This window comes from Brachyistius frenatus, unplaced genomic scaffold (assembly GCF_029030835.1).
Source record: "Brachyistius frenatus isolate BFR_SWC_R1_liver_20210118 unplaced genomic scaffold, ASM2903083v1 Contig_118, whole genome shotgun sequence".
In the NCBI taxonomy this organism is placed as follows: domain Eukaryota; kingdom Metazoa; phylum Chordata; class Actinopteri; family Embiotocidae; genus Brachyistius; species Brachyistius frenatus.
This window is the reverse complement of record NW_027210717.1, coordinates 18,457-35,130: the sequence shown is the minus strand read 5'-3', so window position 1 is coordinate 35,130 and position 16,674 is coordinate 18,457. Positions and strand designations below refer to the sequence as shown.

The window sequence follows — 16,674 nt, the reverse complement described above, 5'->3', positions numbered from 1 at the left end:
AGCAGCCACCTTTTCCACTTTAGCCTTCTCCTTCTCCTTAGCTGACTCATACTTGGCCTCCACCATGGCCTTCAGAGCCTAAAGGAAAAAATATATAGTGCTGAACTGTGAGACACAATAAAGTACTCATTTGTTTCATGCATGCACCCATACATACCTGCCTTGTAGGGAGGACATAATTAGGATCCAGTTTGGACACAAATGCCCTGAATCCAACATCATCCACAATACTGAAGGGCTGTGTGTCCTTCACTATCATGGAGACGAGGGCTTCATCCAGCTCTTGTTTTCTGGTGGCTGGTTAAAAGAGAATAAATACAGTGTCTGTTACCTGTCTTTATTTGCACAATAAACAAAAGTGAACAGGGATAAATTGTGATGGTGCATTTGTAATATTGTAATGACTTACCTTGGCTGGGTGAAGCTCCAGTTTCCTCCTTATTCTCATGCAAGGCACGGTAACGCCTCAGCATGGATGAGGTGTTGTTATTGTACCCCAACTCCTTGGAGCACAATAAACACCTCACCTTTGAATAAAATAAGAAACTGTGAAAAATACAGTTCTTGATAAGCAAACCTAATGTGTCTGAAATAGAGTTAGATTTAGCTTACCTTATTAGGAGTTATCAAATCAAAGTGTTCCCACACAGGGGAAATCCTCCTCTTCCTAGCTGGCTCCATCTTATCACCTCCTTCTCTCCTCACTCTCCTAAATCTCCAAACTATCTCTCTCTCTCTCTCTAACTTCTCCAAGCTATCTCTCTCTCTCTCTCCTAAATCTCCAAACTATCTCTCTCTCTCTAAACTCTCCCTCTCTCTCTCTCTCTCTCTCTCTCTCTCTCTCTCTAAACTCTCCAAACTATCCAAACTCTCAACTGACCTCAACTCTCCACCAACAACCCACATTTTGAATGGAGCCTGAGGGGTTTATATTGCTGTCAAACCTCCCGGCAAAATCTGAACCACTTCCCGAAGCAGTCACGTGGTACAGCCGGCAGCGAGGCTTCGGACGTCATCATTTTTGGCTCCTCCCCTAAATGAAGCAAGCCTCGACACGCGCTTCGAGGAAACGCCCCCTCCATTACTCGACACACGCTTCGAAGCGTCGGCACACCTCGTAACATCACTAGAGTAAGCTTTAAGCACTTTAATATTTATGATTATATTAAACTTTGTGTTTTACAGCAAACTCATATTTTGTTCTTTAACATGGTGATATGTAAACTATGAAATTCACAACCTTCAATGGAGGAATAAATACACTCAAATGCATTATTTTAATAAATAATGCCTGTGATTTTTATTAAAAAAAAAAAGGTTTTACAGTAAGGGGTGCTTTACATCCTTCCTTCAGTTCTATTCATTTATTTACATGCAAGACTTTGAGAATGTGTCAGATAATATCAGACAGGGCACGTTTTTTGGCCGGTGTGGCAGGCATCAGGTATCGTACTTTCTTCCAGAAGCGCGAGTTCCATGCCGCAGCACCCTGCGAACACTCGGGCCACCTGATGGGGGCGCTCTTACGAATGAGGTGCTGCACGCCAGGGGGAAGATGTGTGTATCCTTCCGGCCCAGTGTCCCCCAGCTGGATCAGAATCACGTTCATTTCCCTCTGGACCAGTGCATGGTGGAGCCCCACCTGAAACATAATTGATAGCATGTTGTACCACTGGATTCATTACACAAATAATTGATTCGACACAGCTGAATTCATCGGCCCAAATATACACATGCTTATCAGTTTTGTGTTAATAGTGTTAAACTTATTCCAAAACTACCACGGTCTGCAGCCAAGACAAAAGCACAAATCATATCATTGTCTTCAGACTCACCTGCCAGTCAAACCCTCCTATGGCGGACGTCTGAGGTGGTAAGAGATCCCCGTCTGTGGTTTCGGACCCTGATCCTGAACCCGGGGTGAGGAGGACCATCAGCCTCCTGCTCTGCCTCATGCATTTCTCCACCACCTCCAGGCGATCTGTTAGATCACATGAAACGCTCAACAAAAACTACTCTGTGCTTTATTTTAACATATCTGATTGTTGTTCAAGTCCTTTAAACTAAAACTAAACCACCATTTAAAGCAAAGAAAGAAGAGGGGAAAGAAAAGAAAGGTGAGTTGGAAAATAAGATGAGGATAATGTATAAATTTTGTTCCTACATGACATCATTTTATTTTACAAATTGGTCAACAACAAAAAATGTTTTTAAGAAAGTAAAATAACTCAAAGTGTCTCTGAATTATACTGTATCTATCAGCATCCCAAACACAGTATTAGTGCAACCCCCCCCAAAAAAAAAAAAAAAAAAAAAAAATATATATATATATATATATATAAAATGCAGACCTTCCCCTGGTATGTCGTCCCGCCCGTGGAGGAAGAGTCGATATCCGCACTTCTTCTCGAGGACGGAGGGTAAACTCTTGGTGATGAACATGGAGAGTGTGTTCTCAGTCCCCTTGTCAATGCCCTGTGTCTGGTAGACCACATAGGCATCGTATAACCTCGCATCTGAAGCACAAAGGAATTCATGGAAGTTGAATTGTAATTTTGTTTTGTTTTGTAAACCTTGTTCTGATTTTAGTTCGTCCTTTTTTTTTTTGTCTTCTGATGAGTATTATGATATATTGCAACCCTGTCACCACTCAGTCATCTGCAGATGATGAATGTGTATTGTGGGCCTGAGGCTAAATGTAAATGGATAAAACCGAAATGTAAAATGTAACATAACAAATTAAAATGCTGAAAAAAACTCCAGAAAACTTTCGGACTTTAATGTGTTCCAATTCATGCTAATTAATTCAATTAGAACCATTCCCAAAAGTATTTGAGAATTGCTGGAATTATGCTTCCATGTGGAGACAGAAAAGCTTCCAGTGACACACATATTTAAATTGTTAACATTTCCATATTCTCAGTTGCTTGAAAGCTAATTTGACTTTTCAAAACATTTTATAACTTATAATGAATTAGCTACTATACTAAATGTTTTTTTCTCTTTAAAATTGGGATAATGCATTGGGAGACACAAAGATTATGTTTCTTGTCATGTTAAATTAGAAAACTGGCACCAGTCTGTGCATTAAAAAGATCACTTTAGCGTTGCTAAATAGCATCTTCACAGCCAATGCAGCACCAGATATAATCTTTATTCAATTTCACGCAGCCTTCTTTACTGACAAAATGTCACTTTACTTCTGCATTAGCTTCACTTTTTTTTTAGAGCCAGAGACCAGATACAGTTTTTGCACAGTCTATGGTTGGAGCCACTCGGCATTAAGACCAGAAGCAGGGAGACACAACTAGCCGAGCTCTGTTCAGTGCAGGACAATCCATGTCTAAAACTGACTGATTAAGATGTACCCTCCTTCAAACATGTTTGTTTCATCACAAAGAGAAATGATGAGTTTCAAAGGAACAATGAAATAAAAAGCAAACATTAAACATCTGTTGTTTGGGATAGTGTTAAGATTACTAAACTCCGGTCCTTTGAAAGAAATATCCTTCCCTTCTTACCTTCATTGCGGCTTCTTAGTGTGCAGAAGGGTCTGAAGAAGAGAGTGAGATCAATAGCAAACCACTTGACCAGCATGGCAGCAATCACACAGAAGAGCAACACACACACTCCTCCAATGACCAGTGGAGTTATCGACTCTGGAAAACAAACAAAATCAAAGTTTAAAAGAAAATGTGTCACTAAAAGAGAAGGCTGATGATATTCTGCACTCTGTCCGAGTTTGACATGGAAAACAATCAATGAGTCTGCCACTGACCTCTTCGCTTCAGTGTTAAACTGGCAGTCTTGTATGTGTTAAAGCCCACGCCAACGCACATAAACTTATCCTGGAAATGTTTGGCAGACACTTTGTCAATGGTAAGGATGGTGGTGGAGATGGTAATATTTGAAGGGTTCACCATAAACCTAACAAGGGACACCGTTTGGTTTATAACAAAAAAATGAGACTTCACTTCATCAGTCAACCAGCACAAAAGCAACATTTATATTTCACACTACACAAACGGACATTTGATTCTGAGTATAAGTTGTAATGATTTTTCCACTAGTGCCCAACAGGTCAAAATTTTCAATTATACAGAAAAATCTGTTGAAAAAACATTTTATAAAATATACACCTCCAGGATTGGCCCATTTAGTAAAGACATTAATAACTACCCATGTTTGTGGCCGCCTTACGTTTACTTAAGGTCCACCAAGCATTTGAAAATTTGGGTTCCAAGTGAAATATCTTGACAATTATAGGATCGGCGGCTGTAAAATTTTACACACAAACTCTTGTTTCCTACAGGATAAGTTGTAATAACTTTGCTTATCCTTCTAGCTTCACTGTCAAATTTAAAATATCAGTTTGTCCATGACTAAATACCTACAACATTTATGATATTCTTTCGAGTCCAAGCTGTACTTTCTGCTCAATTGTCACATGCTAAAAAAAGGTGTTAAACACTACCTAGATTTTCCTCCTGTTTAAAGGGAACTTTTCCTTCCCACTGTTGGAGGATTTCTTCCTATTAAATGGAAGTTTTTCCTTCCTTCTGTAGGAGGTTATGTTCTTGTTAAAAGGTATTTTTCCTTCCAGCTATTTTTGTTAAATTCCTGTTTTAAGTGCCCTTTTGGCAATTGGCATTAAACAAATAACAAATTTGAAATCCACATGCTGTGCTCCACAACCTCCAGTATATAGGCTCCCGGGGGTCCTGTCCCATCTCCTACAACAGTTTGGGACATCACTCTATGAAATGGCCTCTCATTGTCAGAGTCTAAACATCAAAATGTATTACTTAAACGGTCATTTCTTTAATAAATTGTACTAATGATCTCTCTTTTTTCACATGTTTTATTTCTGCTTCTGATCAGACTCACATCTTTGTGGATATGTCCATCTTCTTGGCAGGGTTTCCATTGACAAGCCAGCTGGCATCACAGTCACGTTTCACATTGACCCCACAGTAAATTGAGCAATTAAGGATGATCTTTAAGCCTGGAAGAAAGAAGACGTACTACCTTTAACCTACATATTACATTTAACCTTCAGGGTGTGTCCATATATAACATCAAATTCAAAAGCAATCCATTGACACACAGCAGCAATTCCTCGTTTTTTTTTTTTTACTTTGTCCTTCTATGGAGAAGACAAACAGGCAGCTCAGAAGAAATTTCAACTTGGCAGCACTCAATTAAAACAGAGTAACATAATAGTGTTCTCTTGGTTCTGCTTTTACAACAAATATGGCTTCTGTTTTTATGGCTGTGAATCCACACGAGCTGACTGCCAGAAACAATACCCAAAGTATCTGAAAACCAAACTCTGTACAGATACTTTGGGAATTCAAAAAAACTTTGAGAGAGTACCTATATATGAGCAGGACTACATGTATGTGTTTTGTTCTGTTGTAAATTCATTTGTATCTATTTTTTTGTTTAATTTACGAGCTCTGTTAACTCCTAAATGGACCCGTATTTATCACAGACATTCATGCCAGATGATGAATCCATCAGATTCCCGATTAATATGTTATCGATGCCTAAGATGGCGCCGCCTGTTGCAGCAGCTCCTCCCCGAGTGTGTTGTTATTAGTATTTTTTAAGCCTTTCTCCTCTTCAGAGTTGTTTTTTTTTCTTTCTCTCGTGTGTTAAGTTAACGGTCAGACAATGGACCGTAATTTTTCCACGTTTCTGGTTGGGGGCACTGTTATTGTTTACTCGCATGATCAGCTGATCGCGCTGAGTAGCCCTCTACTGCTACAGCCCGGAGCGAGGCCTGAGATCCCCGTTGAACTTCGGAGAAGACGGCGGGGTTGCAGAGCTGGAGCTAAGATGAAGGCGGAAAGGAGGAAATATAAACCAGCGGTACCGGCAATCTTAATGGGGAACGTGAGGTCGTTGGCCAACAAGACGGACGAGCTCGGCGCGCTGGTAAAGACCCAGAGAGAGTACCGGGAGTGCAGCATCATGTGTTTCACCGAGACATGGCTGCACTCACATCTCCCGGACCACAGCGCGGCCGTACCCGGCTTCAGGACTGTTCGGGCGGACAGAGACGTTGTTCGGAGCGGCAAGAAGAAAGGTGGAGGGATTGAAGTCTATGTGAACGAGAGGTGGTGCAATCCCGACCACGTGTGTGTGAAGGAACGTTTCTGTAGCCCGGACATTGAACTTCTAGCCGTGGGGATGCGCCCTTATTATTTGCAGAGGGAGTTCACGTCCGCCATTGTTATCGCTGTGTACATTCCTCCATCAGCTGACGTAGAGGCAGCAGTGGACACCATCCACTCCACTGTGTCCAAACTTCAGACTCAGCATCCCGGTGCAATTTTGGCAGTTACTGGAGACTTTAACCAGTTTGGATAAAGTACTGCCAACTTTGCACCAGTATGTGAACTGCCCCACAAGGAACAATAAAACTCTGGACCTACTGTATGCTAATGCCATGGATGCATACAGTACTACTGCCCTCCCCCCCCCTTGGTAGATCAGACCACAACCTGGTCCTGCTGACTTCCAAGTATGTTCCCCTGGTGCAGAGGCAGCCTGTGTCCACCAGGACTGTGAGGAGGTGGACACAGGAGGCTAAAGACGCCCTGCAGGACTGCTTTGAGTCCACGGACTGGGATGTGCTGTGTGGACCACATGGGGAGGACATCAACAACATGACGGACTGTATCACAGAATACATTAAATTCTGTGAACACTCCACCGTACCATCCCGGATTGTACACTGCTTCCCCAACAATAAACCATGGATCACCAGTGACCTGAAGGTTCTTCTTAATAAGAAGAAAGCAGCCTTCAGGTCTGGGGACAGGGAGGAGCTCAGGAGAGTTCAGCGCCACCTGAAGGAGAAGATGAGGGAGTGCAAGGGCTCCTACAGGAGGAAGCTGGAGGCCAAACTCCAACAGAACAACGTGAGGGAGGTGATGACCGGTATGAAGGAGATTACTGGGTTCAAGGGGAGAGAGAGACAACCAGGGGGAACCTGGAGAGGAACAACCAGGGGGAACCTGGAGAGGAACAATGAGCTAAATTGTTTCTTCAACAGGTTTAGTTCACCACCCTCATCTGTCTCCTCCACACCTCACACCTCCCAAACACCTCTGCTGCCTCCCCCCCTCCCCCCTCTGCGCCCCCTGGTGAACTGCATAGAGCCCTCAATCTCACAGGGCTCTTCCTCCATCGACACCTTGAACCCCCCCCCACATCCCTCTCACCCCCCTCTCTGTGACGACTGGCCAGGTTAGGAAACAGCTGGAGAGACTCCACCAGCGCAAGGCTGCAGGACCTGGCGGCATCAGCCCCGGAGTCCTGAAGACCTGCGCCGTCCAGCTGGCTGAGGTCCTACAACACCTCTTCAACCTGAGCCTGAAGCAGGAGGAAGTCCCGGTGCTGTGGAAGACGTCCTGCCTGGTTCCAGTCCCCAAGAAGACGACTCCATCCGGCCTCAACGACTACCGACCGGTTGCCCTCACATCTCATGTGATGAAGGTGCTGGAGAGGCTGGTCTTGGCCCACCTCAGGCCGCTGGTGAAATCTTCTCTGGACCCTCTGCAATTTGCGTACCAGCCTCATGTGGGAGTGGACGATGCCATCATCTACCTGCTGCATATATATATATACATATATATAGATATACATACATATACATATATATATACACACATATATATACATATATATATTCTATTCCGGGTTCCGGGTATATATATATACGTATATATATATATATATATATATATATATAGAGGGTGGTGCAGTGGTTAGCACTGTCACCTCACAGCAAAAAGGTTCTGAGTTCGAATCCGGTCCTGGGCCTTTCTGTGCGGAGTTTGCATGTTCTCCCTGTGCTTGCGTGGGTTCTCTCCGGGTTCTCCGGCTTCCTCCCATCATCCAAAAACATGCACCTCAGGTCAGGTTACCTGGCGCCGCGCTAGTGGCAGCCTGCTGCAGCATCTCCCCCCTGAGAGCCCCCCTGCTGTAGTGAAGACATTTCCCCTCGGGGATTAATAAAGTAAATACCTATACCTACCTACCTACCTTATGCAAGTACAAAAGTCTTCTTTAATTGAACAGCAACAACACCACGTCTAACAATTCACATATATCTCAGTTAACACTCGATAACATATACTGTAGGTTTAATGTGCGTTTTATAGTAATTGTATTTGCAGTGTTATGACAGAACTCTGACATTCTTCTACCTTCATCTGCAACCTGCTCCTTGTTGCTCGGTGTGAGGATTTGTATGTCATCATGTTTGTGTAGTCCTGTAGGAGAGCAAAAATAAAACTCAGTGAGGAGGGCTTTATGTTAGTTTCTTTTCTATAGGACACTCGGCAGTGGTCACAGTCCAGTGCCAAAACCATAATCAGTTATTTCTTGCTAAAACACAAAGCTATACCTGCAGTCTTTTTCTGCAAATGTAAAAGCCACTACAATCGTGATGCAGTGCATCTTTTTGAAAAGGTGGGAAGGGGGGAAATATTTGATAACTCAGAATTAATATGCTGGTAACTTTAATGACTTTAACCAGCGACACCATGAATGTAAAAATGAACCAACTACATAATGTCCAATGTCACAGCAATGATGAGTGGTTCACTTCCTGCTGTACATACTGAAGGACAGTTAAAAGGCATTGGGTTCGCATGAGGAGAACAGTGAAGAAACTACAGACTTATATTAGCCTTCACTGAGATGCCAAAGGAAACCTGTTCAATTCAAACTTTTGCTGGCATTGGGAAGTTTAAATAGCAAAAAGTGATCGAATATAAAAAATATTTAAAAAAAGTTTGAGTGAGATTTTGCAGAACATTTAGATGTGAAGGATATGAAATCTAAATTACAATCCTATCTGTGCACAACACTTCTATTTTTAAAACTATGGTTGTTGTTAAATTTATTTAAATTATCCTGCATTTCACACTTCACATTAGGGAAATCAGGTTGACAGAATATTTATCAAAGGTGGCTTGCCGTTTTAGAAATACAAGACTGGTAGTCATATACTAAATCATTTTTAAACAATAACAATTTGAACAAGCATTTGGATGTATACAGTATATGTAACATTAGAATATGTAGTATGTACAAATACATAGCTGGATTATTTGCATATAAATAGCATGAAAGAAAAGCTAAAGCCAGTCGCTACTTTTGTCTCCTTGCTGTATGTTGATCAAAAACATCAGTCACACTCTGCTTTTGAAATACATTTGAAGGCCATTGATGAGCAGGTATTATTTTGAACAATCATATATTACTTTCTTTATTTGTGTGGCAGGTGAATTGCTGTAAATATTTGTGTTATTTAGTTTTAAACACATTTTTAGTACCGTTTCATTGTTAAAGCTGTATTTAATCTACAAGTTAATCAAACTAAACGCCCTGCACTACCTTCTTCTGAATTATGTTAGTGTCCTCTTTTGAAAGTAAAGGCATGAACAATAGACCAGGAAACAGGGCTGTGGGAATCCAAAGAAGTAATGACCATAAGCATGACTAAAGGTTTTTTTTTTTTCTAAAAACTAAAAAAGGTCACCCACCTTTATGTTTTAGTCTCCTGGAGGCTGACGAGTTGTACACCTTGTGATTGTGAGTCCAGGTACAAATACAGGTGTACATGCCCTCATGCTTGGTAACATCATTCACCCACAGGTTTTCTTCATTCTTACCTGGAAGAAGATTTAACTCCTGCAGCAAGAGGGGCCACATGTGTCAGGAGGGGAAAGATAGAAGAAGAAATACATTTTATAAATTAAATATATTATAAATTTAAATTATGAGATTCAAATTATGTTCTTAATTTAATAATTCAAGTTGAGCAATTCAAATTCTAAAATATATTATTCAAATTCAGTTTCTCCTGACATATTTCTGCCCATGGCACTCCCCCTTGAGTCATTTGTTGCACCTGTGATGTTCTCCCTCACCTGGTGGCAATCAGCCTGACTGAGAGGTCATATAAAGAGGTTGGTTTGCTGCTCATTTTGGTGTGTGTCTCCAATGGTCAACATCTTCAGTTAACTGTCTGGTTTGCTATGAGCTTGAGTTTTTTGGGGGGGAATTTGAAGTCGCAAAGGGTTTTTTTCCCCCTTTATTTCAACATTGGAGAAGTTTGCTACCTTCAACGCGCTTCAACTTTATATTCTGTCCCAGTTCCCAATGACTCCCAACTTTCATTTTATTTGCTTGCATCCAGTTCTTTTGTTTTTACTATAATTTATGATCCGACATGCTGTGAGCTGGAAATTTGCAGCAATAACAGAGATGAGAGCTGCTCAATATAGCACAAAATAACCAAAGTGTGTGTGTGTGTGTGTGTGTGTGTGTGTGTGGGTGGGCGTGTTGGTTTAGACTTGCTACTTTCATTTCTTAACGAACAGCATAGAAGTGCAGATAAATTAAAGGAAAGGCCTGCATGTTTAACCTCAGCAATGAGGGGATCCGGTGGCTCCTTTTCTGCTGTGGGGGACATTTTGCTGTCATGGTGTGGGTCCACTTGTCCCTTTAGAGGGAAGGGTTACTTCAAATTGTTTCGAGTGATCACGTTTATCCTATGACATATTTCTATATCCTGATATGAATGGTCTCGACCATGATGACCATGCCCCCATTCACAGACCATGAAAGGTTAATGAATGGTTTTGATGAGTATGAAAATGATGTGATTTATATGCTATGGCTTTCACAGTCAGAGATCCTAATGTAGTAGACAGCGCCATCGTCAAAGTTCCGGTAGACTTCTAGAGACTCAAGGGGCATTGATGCTATAGTGGCGGCCCAACACCTGACTAGGACACTCCATGTTTTTTCCTTTAACGCATCACCCGTTTCTATATTAACAAGATAAAACAGCCATGATGACGCTTTCTCTGCTCATAATCCCTAGCTATGTTCTGAATCACATACTTTTTTCTTTTTACTTTCAGTACATACAGCCAATATTACAAAGCATGGACTGTTGCATGTAGTATGCATACAATTTGGACATATTACTTCATTATAAACATGAACTTTGGCCCTCTTGGTCATATCCATCGTGATCCTTAGAGTGACATTTGAAGTAAAAAGAAAAAGAATACTAAATTGTATATGGTAGTAGGGATAATGTAACGCACAGCCTGAGTTCTATCATCTCCATTACCTGTCCACCACAGTTTACCCAAAAATGTAACTGGATTAAATGTTTTGTAAATTACATTAATAGGTTCACAATTTAGAAAAATACCATGCGTTCCAATATCCATACACTCATACCATATAGTATGTCAGAAAAAGATTTAGCCTGTGTTCCAAATGGTGTACTTGTGTACTAACACTCACTATTTTGAGTGCAAAAGTGTGTTCACATTGTCCAGTACAGAAACATGCACCAAACTACAAACATCCAGATGATGCATTCAGTATGGTCCAAAAAAAAAAGGGTGAAATGCTGGACACTTTCCAGCCTAAACGGTCGCCATCTTGTCTCCATAGAGGAAGGTGCGGTGCCACCACCGTAAATAATTTTCAAATTAAGGCGTCTGAGGAAGCTGCAGCTGTTCCTGAACACTGAACAAAAGTGTTTTCATTACTGCTGCTGGACAGAAGAATCAGTGTGTTTATTAAGTGTTTTAAACATAGGGCGCAAAAAAACACTAATTACTGGATAAAACAAGTAAAGCTGCAGATGCATTAGTGGGTGATGTGTTCACATGATGAGGTAATTTCCTGTCTGTGCAGAACAGCAGTGTGCAATTTAAAACAACACTACACTGTAAAAACTCCGGCACTACACAAGTAAGAGTCCTAACATGTAAGAACACTATTTGTTAGTGTACTGAGGGAAGTATGTAATTTGGAACACAGCATTAGTATGTCCCAATACATAGTGATAGTAGTATGCTAAATGTAGCATGCCAAAAGTACCAGATTGTGCTTCTGCATCTGGTTGTATTTTGCAGTCTGCAGGCCAGCATGTTTCTCTGGCTGTTCTGACCCACAATCCTCTGCGTGGCGGAACATGCGTCACATCGACTGAGCTGCCGAGAGAGTTAGTGGCGCCAATGCTTCACATGGTTGCAACTCACAAAAGGAAGATGATGCATTAAAAGGAAATGTAGCCTTTCCAAATTGCATCCCGTTTCTTTTTACTTCAAATGAGGCACTACGGATCGCGACAGATATGTACAAGAAGGTCAAAGTTAAAAATGCATTTTTACGATGAAGTAGTGTTCCAATTGTATGCATACTACATGTAACAGTGCAATACATGCTTAAAGAAAAAGTATACGCTTCTGAACGCAGCCATAATTGCTTTTCACCGATTCTCACACTAGGTGTCACTATAATGCCACGCGGCCATACCTTGTACCAGGTGAAGTTTCCTTTGAACGTTTTGCATGTGTAACTGACGGGGTCTGGACACGGGATCTTTTTGTTCAGGTCTGAGTTCTCGATCGGCCCATAAGTAAATGCCTCGCTCCCTCGATAGCTTGCACTGAAGAAATTAATGTTGACATGATAGTTGTAACATTTTCCTGATGAGGATATTTTCCTAGAAGGGAAGCAGAAGGTATGACATCGATATAAGGTAAATCTAACAAACAGGTAATAGATTCAATTTTAGAAGTTTTAAAACATGTTTCCTGGAGATGAGTGCTCTTACCGGGCAGTGTAATGGCCAGAATCAGCACTATCGGGGTTTAAGAAAAAGAGTGCTCCACCATGGAAATGTACTCTGTCTCTCTCATCTGAGGAAATCTTCTCAAACTGGGAGCTGTTTTTGTACCATGTGAAATTTACATTTGGGTTGTTGGGGTCAAAGAGAGTTAATGGCACAAAATAAAACGCTTCATCTTCAAGAATTCTAAATGTCTCCGTGTCCAAGTCCTTACATTCGGGCTGGGTGGTCTCTAAAAATGAGGGAGAAGATGACGGCGATTATGATTACAAAAAGCCTAATAATTCCTGGAAATATAAATGAGCATGTTGCAGAGGCAACCCAGTATCACGGCAAAGTGTGAAATAGACACTCCCGTCCAAACGTGAAAACGTGAGATAGTCATGCTTTGGGCTGTCTAGGCATGAAAGTTACATGTTTTGTAATCGTGAAACTAACACGCACTTAAACATTACGTAATGAAGGATCTTGTGACCATGGTCCCGCAACAGAGGTATTCAGACCAAATACATAGTACATTTTTCCGTGGTATTAGGAGGGGGAGGGGGGTGGCTTGATGGCATTTATCAGACTGTCAAGCGGGGCAAAGACGTTCGAATCCAGGAGGTGGGAACACTGATCTTGAGTTGTTTTTTGTTCCCGAACCCCAACCATGTGTTTTTGCGATAACTTTCATTTTCCTGTAAATCAAATGCCTCAAAGCATGCAGTGCATTTCTTTCACGACAGGAAAACGTGTAACTGTCAGGCCTAGAGAGCGCCAAGCAAAGCTATTTAAAATGTTGTAGTGGACGGACGTATCTATTCCACACTTTGCCGTGATAGTCGGTGATTATTAAGTGATTTCTGAAGTAAAGACAGTATTCAGAATCCCCTTTGTGTCAAGAAACTGATCCAAGAATTTTTAACGTAGCTTCATCCAGTTTTCAGATTTCTGGATATATATGCAGGTCAGTGCATATCTAATTAGATACCTAATTTGCATATCAAAACATGACATGTTTGAAAACTTGTAATACAAAAACAATTTATTTATTTTATGTAATCAACTTGCAAAGTTCTATGCTGATATCTATGGGTTAAATGTTTTACCCTGTGGTGTCTTGCCTTAAGTGGGCCTTTAACTGTATATGTGCAGTCTCAGCACTGAGTGTATGTACTTATTGGTCATCGTGAGGAGTTTTTTTAATTTTTTTATATGGTTACAGCGGCATAAACATACCATTTAGTGGCCTGCTGTTATTTTGTATTCTTTATCAATAATGCATACACTACCTGAGCATTCAGATGTGGATATCACCACGACAACAAGGAAGAGAAGTCTGAAGGCCTCCATTCGCTGAACGAGACAAAATACATTCAAAGTCAAACCACACTGCTTTGCATCTTGTAAATAATTAACCGTGTATGATATACACCGTTTAAATTGTCTCGTTCATACACTGTCACTCCAGAAACTTCTACCACAATACTGATAAGTGAAACTGACTTCCGTCTGAAGGACTGTCAACAGGATGTGTGATTGCCGGCTTAGATTTCCTTGCTTCATCACAGCAAGGACAAAGCCCCCAGGAGAGAGGCTCATTCAAATCAAGAAAACTACAAATGTTTTATGTTAAACCATGCCATAAAATCAAATTATACTCAGAAAAGAGCAGGGTGATACAGATGTTATTGCTTGGCCATGTTTTGGTCTTTCTGCCTTTCAGTTGATCCCTACATCACTCCCTCCACCCACCAGAGGTCCCCAGTCTCTCTCTCTATGTCCTTTCTGCTACACTCACCTAACCTGCTCCCAGTTCCCCCTCTGCTCACCTGCAGTTAATCTGCCCACTCAGTAGCTCTACTCCCAGCCTGCCACTAGTAAATTGCCAGATCGTAGGGTTTTTGTCTCTTGGGGTTTAACCCCTAAACTGTCTCAATTCCCGTAAATACATTTGATAATTTGAGAGCATGATGAATTTACACTTGCAAGTATGGAAACATGTCAGATGGTGTTCTCACAACGGTCACAAAATTCAGTATGAAACCCTTTATACCTCTCACTTACAACGGTTGCCATCATGGCTACAGAGACCACCAACTTGTTTTCAAACTGTGGCCGAGAGAGCTGAAGCTCTTGCCACACAGCAGTATTTCAGTAAGTACCACTTTATTGTTCTCTGATAGAAGAGTATGTTGGTGTACATAAAAAAAAAAGAAAACAAGCAGATATTTTCATGAGTGATGCCTTTGAAACAACGCCACCCTGTCAAATTTCATGCAATACACATGTAAGAGTACTAAATGCAACAGAAGTACCTGAATGGAAACACGGCTTTAGTCTTTTACTTTTAGTACTGTGTACACATGCCTAATCTTTGTAATTTCACCAATAAAGTCAGTAAAGTCTACCATTTGATTCCTCACCTGCCTCGGCGTCTTGTGAAACAGTTACGCAATCATGCAGTGGAACCGGTTTTAAAACGGAGTCCTCAGATCTCACCCTCTGTGCAGCAAGTTCCTCCTCTGGTACAACTGAAAAACGTCAGGTTCTGTTGACACTGATAAAGACACAGTTAGATGCAACTCAGAGATATAAGCAGCGATAGGAGAACCTCTTTTATCAATTCTCTTCCAAAAAATTTCGTTTTTAAAAGATAAAATAATAACCAAGTTGCTTTCCTGCATCTTTAAAATGAAGTAGATTTGAAGAACTATTCAGAATTTGTGGGACATAAAACCAAAAGAATAAACTTAATGAGTCCAAATAGCTTCTCTGAGCTGAGGACTTACAACGCGCTTTTACGTTCTATGTACCCACTTGATCCACTATTAATATAAAATATTCATAGCTTTAACTGTTCTCGAACTGCCTTTTGTAGATGCTGTGGTAGTAACTAATCAACAAGTCAAACTGATCTCACACAGTTGGCCTGTGTATGTTTTCCATTCTCTCATAGGGCTTTTAGTATTTCTAAAAGTCTAAACTCTTGACCTTATTTGACATAAATTTCCAAAGATGAAAACATAGTTAATGTTGAAAGAGATTTGATTAATCATAGATGACGCTACTGCAAATATTTGCTCTACTGAAACAGCCCAATTTACTCATACATTACATGATTCACTTCACATAACTGTATCATATTCAAGATACATATAGTATAATTCAAATGTCATGCTTATTTTAGCTTTGGCCACTCATCTCAGTGCAGTTATAATTAATTTACTGTCTCAGGTTTATTTCAAAAGCTCCAACTGTATGTGAAAGATGGAAGCAATAATTATTGTACATCTGTCAAGTTCAACATCAATAAGGTAATATGTTATTTTTTGGTTTTGGTCAGTATACTCATTAAAAAGTTAAAAATATCCTGTAGTCTTAAATTTTTAATTAAACATCTCTAGTAATGAAAATGTTTGCTTACCTCAAAAGTGTGTGCCGACAGCTGGAGTGGGTTCAATTAAAGTCTGGCTGTGTTGCTGTTCTTGTGCACATGGTTTTATATCTCCTCTGGTATCACTGCTCTGAGGAGAGGGTGAGCATCATCAGTGCAACATGAAACTCGCATGCACGCACGCACCCACGCATGCACACACGCACACACACACACACACACACACACACACACACACGTGTGGGAGTGGTTGTTTGACAATGTATTTGGAAAAAGTGACGCAGCTGTTGATGGTGGTAAAATAATTGCACACTGTGGTACAAGACATACACAGAGGAAAAGTTTGAAATTGAAAAACTGCTACAATACTGAATTATCACCATGAATCCAGTGAACCAATACCAGACATGGTATTGGTTCACAGTTCTAGGAAACTGTTCTAGGAAACTAATCTTGGGTGTTCACTTTGAAACTTATTGTGATTGTATTCTGTAGATCATCTGTGCTGTCGGGTTGAAGATCTGTGTGAAGCATTTACGTTTTAGAAGTTCTAGCTCCTTTGTAGCAATATATCTAAATCAGCTCTATTGGCCAAGCAGAATTGCTGTAAAGT

At 40.8% G+C, this 16,674-nt stretch overlaps 1 protein-coding gene across 1 annotated transcript; it reads right to left on the bottom strand.

The window, feature by feature from the left end:
* Positions 1–1,318: 1,318 nt before the first annotated feature.
* il1rl1 (interleukin 1 receptor-like 1) lies at positions 1,319–16,180 on the bottom strand. The gene is made up of 12 exons (XM_069713407.1): positions 16,092–16,180; positions 13,957–14,020; positions 12,668–12,914; positions 12,367–12,556; positions 9,564–9,711; positions 8,220–8,285; positions 4,888–5,005; positions 3,779–3,927; positions 3,522–3,659; positions 2,352–2,516; positions 1,836–1,981; positions 1,319–1,642 (listed from the first exon to the last, which is right to left on the bottom strand). Exons 2-12 carry the CDS (start codon positions 14,015–14,017, stop codon positions 1,394–1,396), a joined length of 1,677 nt encoding a protein of 558 aa, XP_069569508.1. The 5' UTR covers positions 14,018–14,020; positions 16,092–16,180; the 3' UTR covers positions 1,319–1,393.
* Between the last annotated feature and the right edge of the window lie 494 nt (positions 16,181–16,674).